This window comes from Zootoca vivipara, chromosome 4, assembly GCF_963506605.1.
Source record: "Zootoca vivipara chromosome 4, rZooViv1.1, whole genome shotgun sequence".
NCBI classification, from domain to species: Eukaryota; Metazoa; Chordata; class Lepidosauria; order Squamata; family Lacertidae; genus Zootoca; species Zootoca vivipara.
This window is the reverse complement of record NC_083279.1, coordinates 77,217,496-77,234,430: the sequence shown is the minus strand read 5'-3', so window position 1 is coordinate 77,234,430 and position 16,935 is coordinate 77,217,496. Positions and strand designations below refer to the sequence as shown.

The 16,935-nt window shown below is 42.6% G+C and overlaps 1 protein-coding gene across 4 annotated transcripts in view; it reads right to left on the bottom strand.

Annotated features, from left to right (window-relative positions):
* KATNAL1 (katanin catalytic subunit A1 like 1) overlaps positions 1-16,600 on the bottom strand; it is a 37,999-nt gene extending 21,399 nt beyond the window's left edge. Inside the window, exons 1-4 of one of the 4 annotated variants that reach the window (XM_035116129.2) lie at positions 16,427-16,600; positions 10,542-10,725; positions 6,946-7,106; positions 5,986-6,151 (exon numbers count right to left, since the gene is read on the bottom strand). In XM_035116129.2, coding sequence (XP_034972020.1) covers positions 5,986-6,151; positions 6,946-7,106; positions 10,542-10,703 — 489 coding nt within the window. In that variant the 5' untranslated portion in view covers positions 10,704-10,725; positions 16,427-16,600. Of the gene's footprint in view, positions 1-5,985; positions 6,152-6,945; positions 7,107-10,541; positions 10,726-16,227; positions 16,289-16,426 lie in introns of those variants that run through there. The other 3 variants (XM_060273807.1, XM_060273808.1, XM_035116130.2) reach the window with 3 other exon arrangements.
* Positions 16,601-16,935: the final 335 nt, after the last annotated feature.

Here is a 16,935-nt window from a genome sequence, read left to right as displayed (position 1 = left end):
TATTCATAAATCTCTAACCAACCTTTCCTTTTGCACAGAAAAGCAACACTGAAAATCTCATTTAAATCAGAAGATTGTAACCAAAGGGTGCAGAATCTCAGAAGGGAAGGGAAGAAGACTGTTAAACTTGTGCAAGGCTGCCAGCAGCTTTGTCCTCTGGGTGCTGGCTGCTTCGCACAAAGCCCACCGATCATCTGTGCCCTACGGCAGCTTAGCAGGCAGGAAACAATATAGTACTGTAACCCACAATGGTACTTCTTCATGCAGCTGCCCAGGCTACGCATCTTCACATTTTGTACTGTACTCCATTTTGCAATATAAAGTATAAACTATTTCCTTTCTGCCACCTAGTGACCAGATTCTTTGCATTAAAAATCCCAGACTGAGAGGTAAGCAGAACTGCTTTGTACAATAAAGGGTCCTTTGCATAATGCCACTGCTTTAGGATTACTATTCCCAGCAATAGCTGCATATCAGTGGAGGTTTAACCCATGGACCAGTTCTGTAATGCATCTCACCAGAACCCCCCAGAATTCATCATTTTTTGCTGTTTACAAGCAATGCTTGGAGGGCGATATATATAATCCTGGTGCATTACACGTTGCGGTGATATTAGGCCCCGCCCCAGACATTCTGCAAACAACTCCTGCGTGACATCAATGTGATGTCAGATAAATTGCTCTGACTAGGGCAGGCACACTCAAAGGCCTTCTGACAACTAGAACCAGCCAGATGCTTACTGGGAAGTGGCAGAAAAGTGCTGCTCATTTTGGCCCCACCCTCAGCTTGGGGACCATACTTCCTAGTAGAAAGAGGGAGGGAACAACATGACTTCAAACTGTCTGAAAGCAACTAGACTGAGAAATAAACAGTTTCGCTGAGGACAAAAAGCATATTGGGGATCGGCTACTGTTGCTTTAAAAATCAAGACCCACACCCTGACTACAGCTAGACCAGGCACCCCCAAACTCGGCCCTCCAGATGGTTTGGGACTACAACTCCCATCATCCCTAGCTAACAGGACCAGTGGTCAGAGATGATGGGAGTAGTCCCAAAAACATCTAGAGGGCCGAGTTTGGGGATACCTGAGCTAGACCTACACCCAAAGGGAGAAGGCTTTTCTTATCTTACGCAAAGTGAACACTGATGGGTTAACTCTAAGAGCTCTCAGCTGCAGGATCCCTTTGCCCCAAGGCAAACTTCCCAAACTTGGGTCCCCAGCTGCTGTAGGGCTATAACTCCCATTATTCCTAGCTAGCAGGTCAGGGATGGTGGGAGCTGTAGTCAAACAACAGCTGGGAACCTGAGTTTGAGAAACACTTCAGGCAAAGGGTCTCTCTGTCCTATCTAGTTATCCTGTTCCAAGAGCACTAGGGATGTGGGCAAGGAGCCTCCCTGGATCCAGAGAATCCAGCAAATCTTGCTGGCAGCCACCAATAAGAAGTAGGAATAGGAGACACTGTGGGGAGAGCAGAGGGCAGAAGAAGGATAATGAGTGGGAAAGCGGCGGCAGGGAAGATGAATGGGGAAAGAATGCATGGGGGGGGGGGAGAAAGAACAAAGGCATACTTCCATGTATGCAAATTAAGAGAGAAAGAGAATATATATCTGCATGCCTATAAGAGAATGTAGGTGTATGAAAGAGAAAATGGGTGTGCATGAATGTGTGGAGAAGGTGGACATAAAGAAAAATGAAATCTTCTTCCCCTCTTTGCCCTAGCTCTCTCCTAGTAGAATATAGAGGTTTTATGACAAGTGCCATCTTCCATATTTGCAAATGAAAGGTATGCATCTAAGTTTCACAAAGCATTTTCATTTTACCATGTCTTTTTCCATTCTAACCATAACCTTTAATTTCACCTTGGCACTGCTGATCCATTCAGCGTAAGAATCTGTCACACTGCTATTAACGGCTGCTTCATACACCGTCTTCCTATATAGAGGTCACTTCCATTTAAGCAAAAGCATGCACACATCATGTATGATTAACTACGCCATTTATTCTATTCCATTTGTATACTTCTCCACCTTCAATGAGCCCAGAATGACTTTCCTGGGGCTAGCCAATTTTATCCTCACAATTTTATCCCACACAAGAGACGACTCTACACATGGATATCACCAAATGGGCAGCATCGAAATCAGATTGATTATATTCTCTGCAGCCAAAGATGGAGAAGCTCTATACAATCAGCAAAAACAAGACCTGGAGCTGACTGTAACTCAGATCATCAGCTTCTTATAGCAAAATTCCAGCTTAAACTGAAGAAAGTAGGAAAAACCACTGGGCCAGTAAGATACAATCTGAATCAAATCCCTTATGAATACACAGTGAAAGTGAGGAACAGGTTTAAGGATTTAGATTTTGTGGACAGAGTGCCTGAAGAACTATGGATGGAGGCTCGTAACATTATACAGGAGGCAGCAACGAAAACCATCCCAAGGAAAAGGAAATGCAAGAAGGCAAAATGGCTGTCCAACGAGGCCTTACGAATAGCGGAGGAGAGGAGGCAAGCAAAATGCAAGGGAGATAGGGAAAGATACAGGAAACTGAATGCAGATTTCCAAAAAACAGCAAGGAGAGATAAGAGGGTCTTCTTAAATGAGCAATGCAAAGAAATAGAGGAAAACAATAGAATGGGGAAAACCAGAGATCTGTTCAAGAAAATTGGAGATATGAAAGGAACATTTCGTACAAAGATTACCATAATCAAGGACAAAAGTGGTAAGGACCTAACAGAAGCAGAAGACATCAAGAAGAGGTGGCAAGAATACACAGAGGAATTATACCAGAAAGATATGGAGGTCTCGTACACCCCAGGTAGTGTGGTTGCTGACCTTGAGCCAGACATCTTGGAGAGTGAAGTCAAATGGGCCTTAGAAAGCACTGCAAATAACAAAGCCAGTGGAAGTGATGATATTCCAGCTGAACTATTTAAAATTTTAAAAGATGATGCTGTTAAGGTGCTACACCCAATATGCCAGCAAGTTTGGAAAACTCAGCAATGGCCAGAGGATTGGAGAAGATCAGTCTACATCCCAATTCCAAAGAAGGGCAGTGCCAAAGAATGCTCCAACTACCGCACAATTGCGCTCATTTCACACGCTAGCAAGGTTATGCTTAAAATTCTACAAGGCAGGCTTAGGCAGTATGTGGACCGAGAACTCCCAGAAGTGCAAGCTGGATTTCGAAAGGGCAGAGGAACCAGAGACCAAATAGCAAACATGCTCTGGATTATGGAGAAAGCTAGAGAGTTCCAGAAAAACGTCTACTTCTGCTTCATTGACTATGCAAAAGCCTTTGACTGTGTTGACCACAGCAAACTATGGCAAGTTCTTAAAGAAATGGGAGTGCCTGATCACCTCATCTGTCTCCTGAGAAATCTCTATGTGGGACAAGAAGCTACAGTTAGAACTGGATATGGAACAACTGATTGGTTCAAAATTGGGAAAGGAGTACGACAAGGTTGTATATTGTCTCCCTGCTTATTTAACTTATATGCAGAATTCATCATGCGAAAGGCTGGACTAGATGAATCCCAAGCAGGAATTAAGATTGCCGGAAGAAATATCAACAACCTCAGATATGCAGATGACACAACCTTGATGGCAGAAAGTGAGGAGGAATTAAAGAACCTTTTAATGAGGGTGAAAGAGGAGAGCGCAAAATATGGTCTGAAGCTCAACATCAAAAAAACCAAGATCATGGCCACTGGTCCCATCACCTCCTGGCAAATAGAAGGGGAAGAAATGGAGGCAGTGAGAGATTTTACTTTCTTGGGCTCCTTGATCACTGCAGATGGTGACAGCAGTCACGAAATTAAAAGACGCCTGCTTCTTGGGAGAAAAGCAATGACAAACCTAGACAACATCTTTAAAAGCAGAGACATCACCTTGCCAACAAAGGTTCGTATAGTTAAAGCTATGGTTTTCCCAGTAGTGATGTATGGAAGTGAGAGCTGGACCATAAAGAAGGGTGATCGCCGAAGAATTGATGCTTTTGAATTATGGTGCTGGAGGAGACCCATGGACTGCTAGAAGATCAAACCTATCAATTCTTAAGGAAATCAGCCCTGAGTGCTCCCTGGAAGGACAGATCGTGAAGCTGAGGCTCCAATACTTTGGCCACCTCATGAGAAGAGAAGAATCCTTGGAAAAGACCCTGATGTTGGGAAAGATTGAGGGCACTAGGAGAAGGGGACGACAGAGGACAAGATGGTTGGACAGTGTTCTCGAAGCTACGAACATGAGTTTGACCAAACTATGGGAAGCAGTGCAAGACAGGAGTGCCTGGCGTGCTATGGTCCATGGGGTCACGAAGAGTCGGACACGACTAAACGACTAAACAACAACAATCCTAAGGGACAGATTGCTAGCCCAAAGTCCTGCAATTAACACCATAGATGAGCATGAATAGAAACTCAGATTGCCCTACTGCAGGGGTGGCCAACTTCCAAGAGACTGCGATCTACTCACAGAGTTAAAACCTGGCAGTGATCTACCCCCTTTTGGGGGGTTCAGGTCGAGGTTGTTGAGCTTTTTCTTAGGAAGGAAAGCCATCCATGTTTTACGGGGTTCAGGTCAAAGTTGAGCTTTTTTTTAGGAAGGAAAGCCCTGTTTTGGGGGCTTCAGGGCAAAGATGTAGAGCTTTTTTTAGGGGAGCCAAAGTTGCTGAGCTTCTTTGGGGGGAGCCAGTGATCTACCACAGATGTCCAGTGATCTATTAGTAGATCATGATCTACCTGTTGGACATGCCTGCCCTACTGCAACTCTGATCCTCTACCTACTACAACATCACACTGGAATTAGATCTGTGGGAAAACAATTTCCTACTATTTATATAAATTTTGGAAAACAATTTCCTACTATTTATATAAATTTTGGAAAAACAGCTAATGACAACAACAATAAAGAACACTGCCATCATTGGCATAAAAGCAGAAATAGAGACAAGCACTTCCTACTTCTGCAAGCTGACCACAAAGATATTATCTAAAATCTTAGTGCAGAGAACATTGTGTCCATTCCTTTACACACCCTGTAAGCTAAAATGTGAATTTAAATTCCAGATGCTGAATCACAGTCACAAAGAACAATACTTTACAAAGTTAAGCTATCTATCATAGAATTTTTACAAACCTAAGACTGTGACAGAGATATAATCTAATCATATTAACAAAAGGCATTTCCCTCAACCTATAAAGGATGTACCAAAGTAAAACAGTTTGCCAATACAAAAATATTGTTCTGTATTTAGATAGCCTGAAAAAACCTGCCTCTTTATAATTACCTTACATTCATTAAATTCAAGAAAATCATTATTGCTTTTCCTTCCTTGAGCCGATTTTACTTGATCTTTAAAGTCTTTCCAAAATAAAAATCTGTCAGGCTTTCATTTGCCACTGTTGGTGCAGTGCAAAACTTCCAATTTTATGCATAGATGGTGTTAAAATCCTCTGCTTGTACCCAGTAGTTTTAAAAAGCTGTAGCTTTTATCAGTATCTACTGCCCAACCCAAAATTAGATTAATTTGGTTATTTATGTCAAGGTAATAATGAACTCAAGGACATGCAGAGAACTGTTATCTGAGAAAACTCCCCACCCCCATGGACCACATTATTATACAACTTAATAGTTTCAGAGTAATTCTTGTGTTGACACAGCAAAACAGATTCACTGTTCATATCTTCCCCTCTTCTTTTTTGGGGGGAGTTCAGTCTCTCAGACACATTTTGGCTTGGGAAGCAAAGAATATAATACCAAACTTTTCAACATTCTAAATTTCATCAATTTAAAAATTGTATCTCGTATCAGCTGTTCAAAGGCGATGGTAACTCTCACAGTCTGTTCCTTTACCTCTCTTAATATCTGAACCAGTTGTAAATATTGGGAGGGAAATTTTTGTAAATATACATTCATTACAGATTCATATACATTTTTTTTCACTAAAAAAAGATATTTGCCGGCTGCCCCCTATATTTTTACCTTTTCATCTTTTCCTTTTGCTCTAGAGTCCCTTTCTCGGCTGCTGGCAGGTTTTTCATTTTTTGAGATTGGTTGAGCTCTGCCCACAGGCCCACGCTGCAATCCTGGCGATTCTCTCCTCAGAGGTTTCACTTCTCGATTGGGTCGTTTTATTTGAGGTGGGAGTCTGTCAAGCAAAGGGAACACGATACAGCTAGCATTGGAGAGAAACAAAAATGCTTTACTACTGTGTTTTGCAACCCAATTCAGTGGGTGAAACCTGATGTGCAAGTTGATCTGTGAGACGCCAGTGGGTGATTGGCCATGCTTTGGGGCAGAGAGTGGAATTAAACTACATTGTAGCCCCATACTACCTTGCCATCCATTCTACGGCTATGAAAATAATAATGGTTGTAAAACAGAGGGGGGACCTCTGCCCCGGAAGCCAAATTAGACTCAACACGGGTCCCAATTTTGTTGTCAGGCATGGGACAAGTAGAGGTATGGCTGCAAAGGAAAAACTGTGAGCCTTAAAGTACATTCCCAATTGTTACTTGGCAAGCAAGCCTTGCTGTCAGCCCCAATTAGCTGATCAGCACTGACAACAAACCACAGTGGGATTGGCTACACTATGGAGTTCCCAAGTGGGAACTCTGAAGCACAGCCAATCCCTACGCAAAGCAGGGCCCACTGTAAATCATAGTTTTTCTCTATTTTTATATGCTCAAACGATACTTGGGGTTATGAACAATGGTTCACACAGACCACTGTTGTTGGTTGTGTTTTCTGAACTGATCCAGCAACAAGTTGAAGCCCTTACCAGAAAACAGTCTAAAGAAGCCAGAACAGGGAAAGATATAGGAATACAAGGTTTGAAATAAACCTAATTTCTTAGTCACTATATTACATACATTCTCAAATATTAAGTACAGGTAATTAATCCACCAATAAAAACTGCAAACTTATTTTAAAGCAAATTACCTGTGCTCAGCTGGAACAGGAGGTGGCCAAACAGTTGGATCCCTGAAATTTTCATCTTGATAAGATATAGGAATATCAGTAGGTTTGTCTATTTTAAAACTCTCTAAAGTGTTGACAATGCTCTTTACTTGCTCATATTCTTCCAGTAGTTCTTGCCGAACCTGGAAAATAAGCAGAGTTTATTACACTGACTAAAGCATTCATAGTTAAGTTACAAAAGAATTAAGCTCATCATCAGGATAAGGCAGGAGTGATATACTGCACAGCTGGTAGTAGGCAGACTGCAGTCTATCTCCCCAACACCTATTTGCCCAATTTTCTGTGTGAGATCATATCATTTATTATTTAAAAAATGTGTTTATGTTACCAACATTAAATTTATTACCTGCCCTGCATCAGCAAAACTCCTGACGCCAGCTCCCAGTCGTTTCATAGATTTCAATTAGCATGGGGAACACCACAGGAAGGCTCCCATGGCTTCCCAGTAGCCTCCCAAAACTACTTTCTGGAAATAGCCCTGAAGGTAGGAACAGAACCATTGAACTATAGAGTGCCCCCAACCCCACTTTCCTGAGCTGCTCCAGAAAGACAGCATACATGATCAATGGTTTTGGAAAGCCACCAAGAGGTTAAAAAGAATGAACGGAGTCACACTCCCCCCATCTCTTTCCTGACAAATGTTAGGGCAACCAAGGCTCTTTCAGTGTCATGACCAGGCCTAAAGCCATACTGAAATGGATCCAGATATTCAGTCTCAATCCAAGCATGCCTGAAGCTGGACTGCTGCCACCCTCTGGAGCACCTTACCTGAAAAGAGGATATTAGTTGCTGGGTATTTCTCCAGTGAACCACTGATCATTTCCTGGACCCACCCAGTCAATAGTCTAACACTAGCTTTAAGAAGCCAGGATGGAAAAGTATTAAGGGGGCAGGTGGTCGGACACACTTCTTCAAGCAGCTTGTCTACATCCTCATGACACAGTAATCAAAATTGATCCAGTACAGATGGAACAGACAGTGCACCGGAAACCTCCAATGAGCTTGCTCTTATATCTATCAACAGCAAACATATGGCCTATTTCCGCTCCTGTTGCGATCAAAGGATGTGTGGCCTTTGAAACACTCAATTCCACACACACCTCAAACAAAATCAAAGCATCACACACAGAAAGCAAACAGTATGATTCCATGAGTTTAACAAATAAGACAGACTTCAAAAAAATTGAATAGGTGTAATGGCATTGGGCAATATCCAAGGAAGTGACATTCAGTATAGACCCACTGAAATCATTGGACTTTCTAGTTTTGGCAGGGAGAATTAACCTGCTGAATCAGAGAGAGTTTATTTTTCAACCTCTGGTTTTCTCAAGGACACTTAACAACAGATACTTTCATGACTACACATTTGTAGGGCCAAAGTAACATGCAAAGTAGGCACTCATGGACCCAGCAGACAGCAATGCCCATCATCAGTGCCCCTGGAAAATGCTGATGCAATCATGGACATTGCTGCTGACTGTATCCATGATTGCATACCTTACAAGTTACATTTGTCCAAATGTATGTATACGGATGTTTAGGACTGCTTGCATGTACAGCAAGATGGCATTTGTGAATGCACCCCTAAATTAAAAGGCCGAATTGTACATTGCACAGACATAGTCATGACAATACGTCAGGAGAAATTGATGTGCTTATTAATGATAAGGCAATGAGCAACTGCCATAATGGACTCAACAAATATGAAGGAGGCTAAATGAGTCAAAACAAAAATCTATTTTGAAATAGTGAGATGAAATATTGCTAAGGGTTTTTTTTTATATGAAAAGAGGATTCATGTAAAATGCCAGTTTAAATAAAAATACAGTGGTGCCTTGACTTACAAATTTAATCCGTTCCGAAGGCACCTTCGTAAGTCGAAAAATTCGTAAGTCAAAAAATGCCACTGGAAACGCGATTTCCCATAGGAATGCATTGGAAATGGAAAAATTCGCAAGTCGAACCTTTATCTAAAAATTCGTAAGTCGAAAAATCCCTATCTAAAACCGCCGTGGTTTTTTTCTGGATGTCGAGACATTCGCAAGCGCGCGCCCATTACCCCCATTCGTAAGTCGAAAAATTCAGTTTTCAAGTCGTTCGTAGGTCGAGGTACCACTGTACACAGTAACAGTGAGATTATCCTTGTTCTAGTTTAGCACATCATACACATGGGTGCGATTCCCACCCTCGCCCCCAAGAAAGCAATAGTCTCTAACAGAATTGTGGTTGAAGAAGATGTGACTTGTAGCCCAACTCTAAATATTCAATTACTCTTATTTGCTTTGTTCTTAATTAGAATTATCTGGAACTGACACCAACCAAAAGCTAATTGTAGAAAATTAAACATCTCTGACATCAACGCAAAACATTTGCCACAAAATTTTTGATGGCACTGTATAGTGTCCAGACTAAGTTAACGCTTTTAGCAAATCAGGCTTATCCGTCTAAGCTTCAGGCACATTAGGTGAGACAGGAAAGAAGAACTTGCAAAATAGCACCTACACTATCTTTACTAAAAGCAAAACACAGGAAAGAGTGTTAGGGGGGGGGGAAGGATGGGAAAGGGAAAGTGGGGGCAGCAGAGGACTAGGAAGAGTTAACCATGCTTGTGAACAGGGGTGTTTCTTTGTAATACAATGATGAATATGCATTCAGAAAGAAAAGAGATTGAATAAAATATTATTAATAAAACAAAAACAGATTCCATAGTGGTACCTCGGTTTATGAACACAATTGGTTCCGGAAGTCTGTTCATAAACTGAAGCGTTCATAAACTGAAGCGAACTTTCCCATTGAAAGTAATGGAAAGTGGATTAATCCGTTCCAGACGGTCCGCGGAGTAACCGTTCATAAACTGAAGCGAACTTTCCCATTGAAAGTAATGGAAAGTGGATTAATCCGTTCCAGACGGGTCCGCAAAGTACTTAAACTGAAGCGTTCATAAACTGAAACATGGGTGTAATTCGTTCCGGAAGTCTGTTCATAAACTGAAGCGTTCATAAACTGAAGCGAACTTTCCCATTAAAAGTAATGGAAAGTGAATTAATCCGTTCCAGATGGGTCCGCGGCGTTCATAAACCGAAAATTCATAAACCGAGGTGTTCATAAACCAAGGTTCCACTGTAGATGTAAAAACCATTGTTTATAAATAGAAAAAACCTAATCTGCAAATGTCAACTAAATGTTTATGAACTTCAATTTAGCAGAATTCATACATGACCATCAATATGTTTAAAAATTGCTGAAATATATTCCTATTTTCTTGTGGTGCACTTACTAGATGAGGCTAACCTAGCCAGATCAACTAATGGATTTTAGGAAAAGAGTAAAATCATTTGTTAAGGTGGGGACTTTAATGTGACTGATTGCTAAGGGTATTCCATAGGTTGCAGCCTGCCCTGCTCCTAATTTGTTGATGTTATTAAGTTTTGTATTGTTTATTTTAATGTTTTCAATCTTTTTGTTCTATTTCTGGCCATCACATGAGCCATCAGCAGCAGCATATATATTTCCCAATAAATAAAATATCTAGTCATGCAAGTATTGTTTTTTCATACCTGCTGCCATTTGCCCTTCAGTGCTGGGTCTCTGATGGATTGACAGTGTCTTTGAATTTGCTGGATGACACCCTGGTAATAAACCATGGAGGAGTCATAGTTTCCGAGAAGTGCATATTCCCTTCCTTTTTTAGCATTATCACAGATCTCGGCCAAATTCATTTTCTTCGAGAAACCTATAACGCTGCATGGAAACATAAAAAGAAAATAATTACATGCGGTCTTAACAAATAATTAAGTAGTAACTTGAGGTTATTCTCATGAACTGGATGAGACCAAAAAAACTGAGGTGTTGTTAGACCAGATGAGTGGGGCTCAGTCTGCTCTGAATATTGCTAAACTCCCCCTGAAGGAACTGGTGCGTAGCTTGGGGGTACTTGTGAATCCATTATGTACTGTTGATCAAGGCACAAACAACCTTTGTAGCATAGTGTGTCTTCCACCACCTATGACCCTATATAGACAGAGATAACCAAACTTCTCTTGTCTATGCTGTGGTAGCTTCAATTTTAGATTAAAGGTAAAGGTACCCCTGACCGTTAGGTCCAGTCGCAGACAACTCTGGGGTTGTGGCGCTCATCTCGCTCTATAGGCCGACGGAGCCGGCGTTTGTCCGCAGACAGTTTTTCTGGGTCATGTGGCCAGCATGACTAAGCTGCTTCTGGCGAACCAGAGCAGCGCATGGAAACGCCGTTTACCTTCCCGTTGGAGTGGTACCTATTTATCTACAGTCTGCCTTTGAAGATGGCTCAGAAACTTCAGCTAAAATAGACATCAGTAGCAAGATTGCCGAGTATAGGAGTCCAATTATTGCACAACTGCATTGGCCATTGATCAATTCTTAAGCTCAGTTCAAAGTCCTGTTTTGAGCTTTAAAAGCTCTATGTGGCTCAGGACTCCAATACTGCTCCTCATCTGAACCTATCTAGATCTTGTGGTAGCCATTAGAGGCTCTTCTCAACACAGTTTCTCTGAGGGAGCTGCAGAGAGCCACAACATGTAAGCAAGCCTTCTCAGTGGTATCTCCCTGTTTGCGGCAAACTCTCCCAAGGGACTTGTGCCCAGTGACCAGGCCTCGTTAATTGGGAGGGTGGTGAGTTGTGATTTTTTTTTTTTTGGCTTTTACAGTTCTCATCCTTTAGTGAGGTGGATTTGTCCTTCTATGAATATTCTTGGATGGACACAATGAGGTACCACATTATTATTATTATTATTATTATTATTATTATTGTTTTAATGTAATTTATGTTGTAAGTCACTTTGGGACATTCTTCTGTGTGTGAAAAACAACGAATTTAAAAAATTGCAATTTAGGCCTATACAGTGGTACCTCGCAAGACGAATGCCCTGCAAGATGAATTTTCACAAGACGAATGTGTCTTGCGATCTGATGGTGACTCGCAAGACGAATTCGTTTTGCGAAAAATTCGTCTTGCAAATCGCAGTTTCCCATAGGAATGCATTGAAATTTAATTAATGCGTTCCTATGGGCAAAAAAAGATATTTCAATGCATTCCTATGGGAAATCGTGATTCGCAAGATGAATTTTTCGCAAAACGAATTGACTCGTGAAACGAATTAAATTCATCTTGCGAGGCACCACTGTAATCTCACCTTTTACTGTTCTGCGCAATTTATTGCTGGCTTGCTAACTATGAAACTATATTACCTTTAAAAATAAATTCACTGCAAAGGTGTCATTTGTGAATAATACCAAAATATATACAGTAGAGCAATGTTTTACACAATGCGGACCCAACAGCAGTATTCATGCATGTGAGGCCCAATAATGGCAAGGATACAGTACAAAAGTACTGCATCTCATCAATAAAAATAGTCTCCAACCCTCTGCTCATCCATACAAGGGCAGGTTTTTCAGATCTTTAAAAATAAAAATCAACCTACACAACAAGCTGGCTCTGTGTTGTTTTTTATTCATTCTAGTCCTCACAAAAGATGCCTTGCTGAATGACAGTTGCAAAGCAGTCAAAACATAGGCTACACTGCAGGTTCTGGCCAAGCAATGCTCTTTTGGTTCAATGTACAGAACTGCTGATTACTTGAAGCTGGCCTCTTTCCAGACAACAACCCAAAGAAATTAATGCACTTGAGATAAAGTTAAAGCCCTCCAGGACGCTTCTGAAAACATGGTTGAAGAGAAGGTGATGTCACCTAGTTATTTCTGGCACAAGGAAGACACAATTTGTTTATTAAATTTGTATACCGCCCTTCATCCAAAGATCACAGGGAGGTTCACAACAGAAAACTGCAAAATGAGGACACAAAATACATAATACATACTAAAACAGGAACAAACCAATAAAACAAAAACAAACCAATAAATCCAGGGAGGGTTTCTTGAGGAGTGGTTTTACCATTGCCTCCTTCAAGCAGGCAGGGATTACCCCCTCTCACAAGAAAACATTAATCACCTCCCAGGCCCAGCCAGCTGTCCCCTCCTTTATCAGTCAAGAGGGCAAGGGTCCAGAGCTCAAGTGGTTGCCCTGACTGATCCAAGCACCTTGTCCACATCCTTGAGCCTCCCAAATTGAAACTCATCCAACACAACAGGAATAGACAGTGTTCTGGACACACCTTGAGATTATGTTCTGGGGATCGTGCCTAAAGCCAAAATCACATATGGTCAAAACTCACTGGGTTCAATGGCAGATGGGATTGCCAAAATCATTTCCCCCGTAACTCCACCCCCTTCTGCCTCTTTTTATTTATTTTTTTAAAATTGTCATGTGTGGAAAGCTGAATGTGCACAACTAAAATGTGCCTAAGTTGCAGGCTTACTGTATCCTACTAATAACAAACACAACAGGAAACCTGTCTTAAAAGTCAACAACATGAGTTGGGAAAGCATTGCAAGCAGTGCCCCAATGGTATGGGGAATCTCAAAAGGAGTGCTGTCCATCTCCAAAAAGGCTCTATAGAATGTTCTTCAGTTTGAAATGAGCACAAAACAACCTCTGCTATGTAAAGCAAATAGTCCCCATAACATTAGGGCACTGCTTGCAATGCTTTCCCAACTCATGTTGTTGGGAGACCCTCTGGAGCAATTTGAGGGGCACATGGAAAAGAGGAAAGGAAAGTCCTACTGCATTAGTGGAATGCCGCTCACACAACACAGGATATAACCAAAAATGTTTTTTCTTCAAACATTTTTCCGTTTCTTTCCTGCCTGCAGAACCTGGCTCTTTAAAACTGTAGCATTTTGGCTACCGGTACTTACATTTATGCCAACAGCTTGCCCTTTTCTTTTCTTTTTACAGTTTTGTCATGATTTGCAAAAACTATTATTTGACTCCTGTATTAGTCCATCACAAAATCCCAGGTAGCTTTTGAGTCTCCTTCATTTATGTATCATGCATAAGAGATATATGCATATCAAAAAGCTGCTGCTCCTGCCCAAGGTTTAGAAATCTTACACTAGATAAGATAAGGAGGTCACAAAAGATATTAACCTTCACTCTTAACAGCATAAGCTGAGCTGATCCCTAACCAAGGTTAGAAAGAAAGTTCTCTCTGTGGGTTATAAACAAGACACCAATGATCTAATATATTCTGAAAGGCTTTTCCTTTTTTGAATCACCTGCATACAAGTTTGTTTCAAATTTAATTACATTTCGGAAAGAGTCCCAACATTTTTGCAGACTCTGTACTCTGCCATTCCAGCAAACACTATGCTCTACTAGACCCGTTTCCTCAGTTTGCCTTTGCTCCACAATACAGATGCACGTGCTAATAAGCACGGGTGTTGTTAGGGAGTGACTCAGAGGGGTCTAAGGCTGAACCCCATATCTTTTTAACTACCTATAGAGCAGCCAAAAGTGATCTTCCAGGTTAGGTATTAAATTATCCCTACCTGCTGTCCTGAACAATATTTTGGCAGCAGCATTCCCTACTGTGACTTCTGGGTTGTTCTTAAGGGCAGCCATACATACAGTGCACTATAGCAGGGGTGGCCACCTCCCAAGAGACTCTGATCTACTCACAGAGTTAAAAACTGGGAGTGATCTACCCCATTTGGGGGGGTTCAGGTCAAAGCTGTTGAGTTTTATTTAAGGAAGGGAAGCCCTGTTTTTTTGGGGTTAGGTCAAACTTGTTGAGCTTCTTTTAGGAGGGAGGGAGGCCCATTTTTGTTTAGGGCTTCAGGTCATAGTTCAGCTTTTTTTAGGGAGGAGGAAAATTTTGGGTGAGCTTATTTTAGGGGTGCCAGTGATCTAGCAGTGATCTACCACAGACATCCAGTGATCTACTGGTAGATCACAATCTACCTGTTGGACGTGCCTGCACTATAGTAATCCAAACATGAGATTAACAGAGGACGTGTCATTCTGGCCTGGTTCTCTCTAACCAGGAATGGTCAGAGCTGATGAATCAGCCAGAGCTGGAAAAGGGCACTCTGTGCCTCAAGTAACAATGCTGGGTGCAGAAAGAGCCCCAGGCTGCACAATCATTTTTTTGGGGGGGGGGGGTTGCAACCCTTTCCAGAACAGGCTACCTATGCAGCTTCTCAAATCAATACCCATTTGCCCATAGGACCTCAGTCTTGCCAGGATTCTGCATGTTTATTTGGCCACATCAAGCCCATTGATGCGGTCTTGTTTGCTGGGTCCTCCATGGAGACAGAGAGCGAACATGAAAGCATGCTGAGCACACCTTGCTAACTTGGATGCCACTCATAGCTGCTTCATGGGCATCACACAATGACTTTAGGCTGATTGTGTGAAATGCCTCTATTGGAATGTACTGTGTTTGAAAGACTCCAAGTGTTCTACCTGTAGCATTCAAATAATGGTGGCAGTTTCAAACATGCAAAGCATCACATCCAGGTGAGAACCCACGTAACTGGAACTGCAGAACTCTGAAAGGGCCACAGCTCTAGAAAAGGGTGAGATTGCAGTTAGCTTTCACCCAACTTAATGCTTCAAAATGCTTCATCCAATACAGACCTGAAGAAATTTTCTTTTAAAACGCCTAAAATGTTGCCGTTAAAATGTTACGTGTTTTAAGGAAAACAAGCTGAAATACAAAATGAATCCATGCCCTTTTAAAATGTGTTGGGGTGGGCTGTTATTGGGTTCTTTTTGTTTTTATTTTGATTGTGTATTTTGTGATTTTATATTCTAATTTTTTCCTGTGAACCACCGAGAGACCTGCAGAGATAGGGCATTATTATTAATAATAAAGCCTGAAATGTTAAATTCATCCCATCACGTTGTGAAGGGGGCAGCAATCTCCACCATTAAAGCTGCAAGGAATTATCTGGTTTTATTGTCCTTTGCACGTAGCCCCACTGAAATCTATACAGGAGACATTACTGCAGAGCCCTAAGTACAGTACAGCCTCCTCTCTCTTTTGGTTTTGCAGCCATGGCAATACAGTATATCTCATTAATTTCCCAGCTCCTTCTTCTCGCGTAAACCTATAGCATCATGATCTAGCCTCCCAAAGTTGCCACCCCAACCTTGGCTGAGAGCCCGAATTTATAAGGCCTCCTACAGGCAGAAGAGGAGGGGAGGGGCCTCTCGACACCGTTATATGGGCGACGCCCCACATTGCGGTCGCTTCCCCACCACCTTACCCTTCACATAACTGCCTTTCTCTTCCCCCCCCCACCTCTTGCCGACCCTCAAAATGCAGCGGGAGCGGGGACGGGGCGCTGAAAGAGACTCACAGGCAAAAAGAAGCACCACGAACCCCGAGACAAGAACTTCGCTGGGATTTGTAGTCTTTTTGTCAGTTTCGCGTCTCCTTGGGCTACCAGGCAAAGGCGAGACTACAACTCCCATCATGCCTCGCGAAGGAGTGAGAGGGAAGGTGGGAGAGAAAAAAAATCCCTTTTCCCCCCCCGGACCCCTTTGGACTTGGCTTACCTGTGCGCAGGGACGCCTAACTACGAAACACTGCGGCACGCGGCTGGTGGCGAGGGGGTTGGCTTCGCATCGTCCTGACTCTGGGCTGACGATCCGGTGAGAACGCGCGGGGCGGGGTGGGGGGACGGCCGGGAGGATGGAAAGGCCGGGCTGAGAGAGAGCGCGCACGCCCGCGCGTATCTCTTCGCGCACGCGAGTAGGGAGAGGAGGGGGCTCAGCCCTCCGGCTCCCTCGCCTCGTTGGTGCGAGCGCGCGGTAGCGGCGGCGATTGGTTACCATGGAGGCAGAGAGGGGAGGGGCGCACGCGCACGCTCCTGCCGCTCCTCCCCCTGCTGGAGGGAGACTTGAATCTTCGAGGTCGAACGAATCACGGGCGGTTTCTGCTGCCCCCTCCCCTCCCCCACCGAATAAACTTTTCCTCAGTTCAGAGTTTTCTGCTCACGTCAGCATTTTTTTTAAAAAAAACATTCTATCTTCTAATCTATTCACCGAGATTTTTGGGGGGGGGG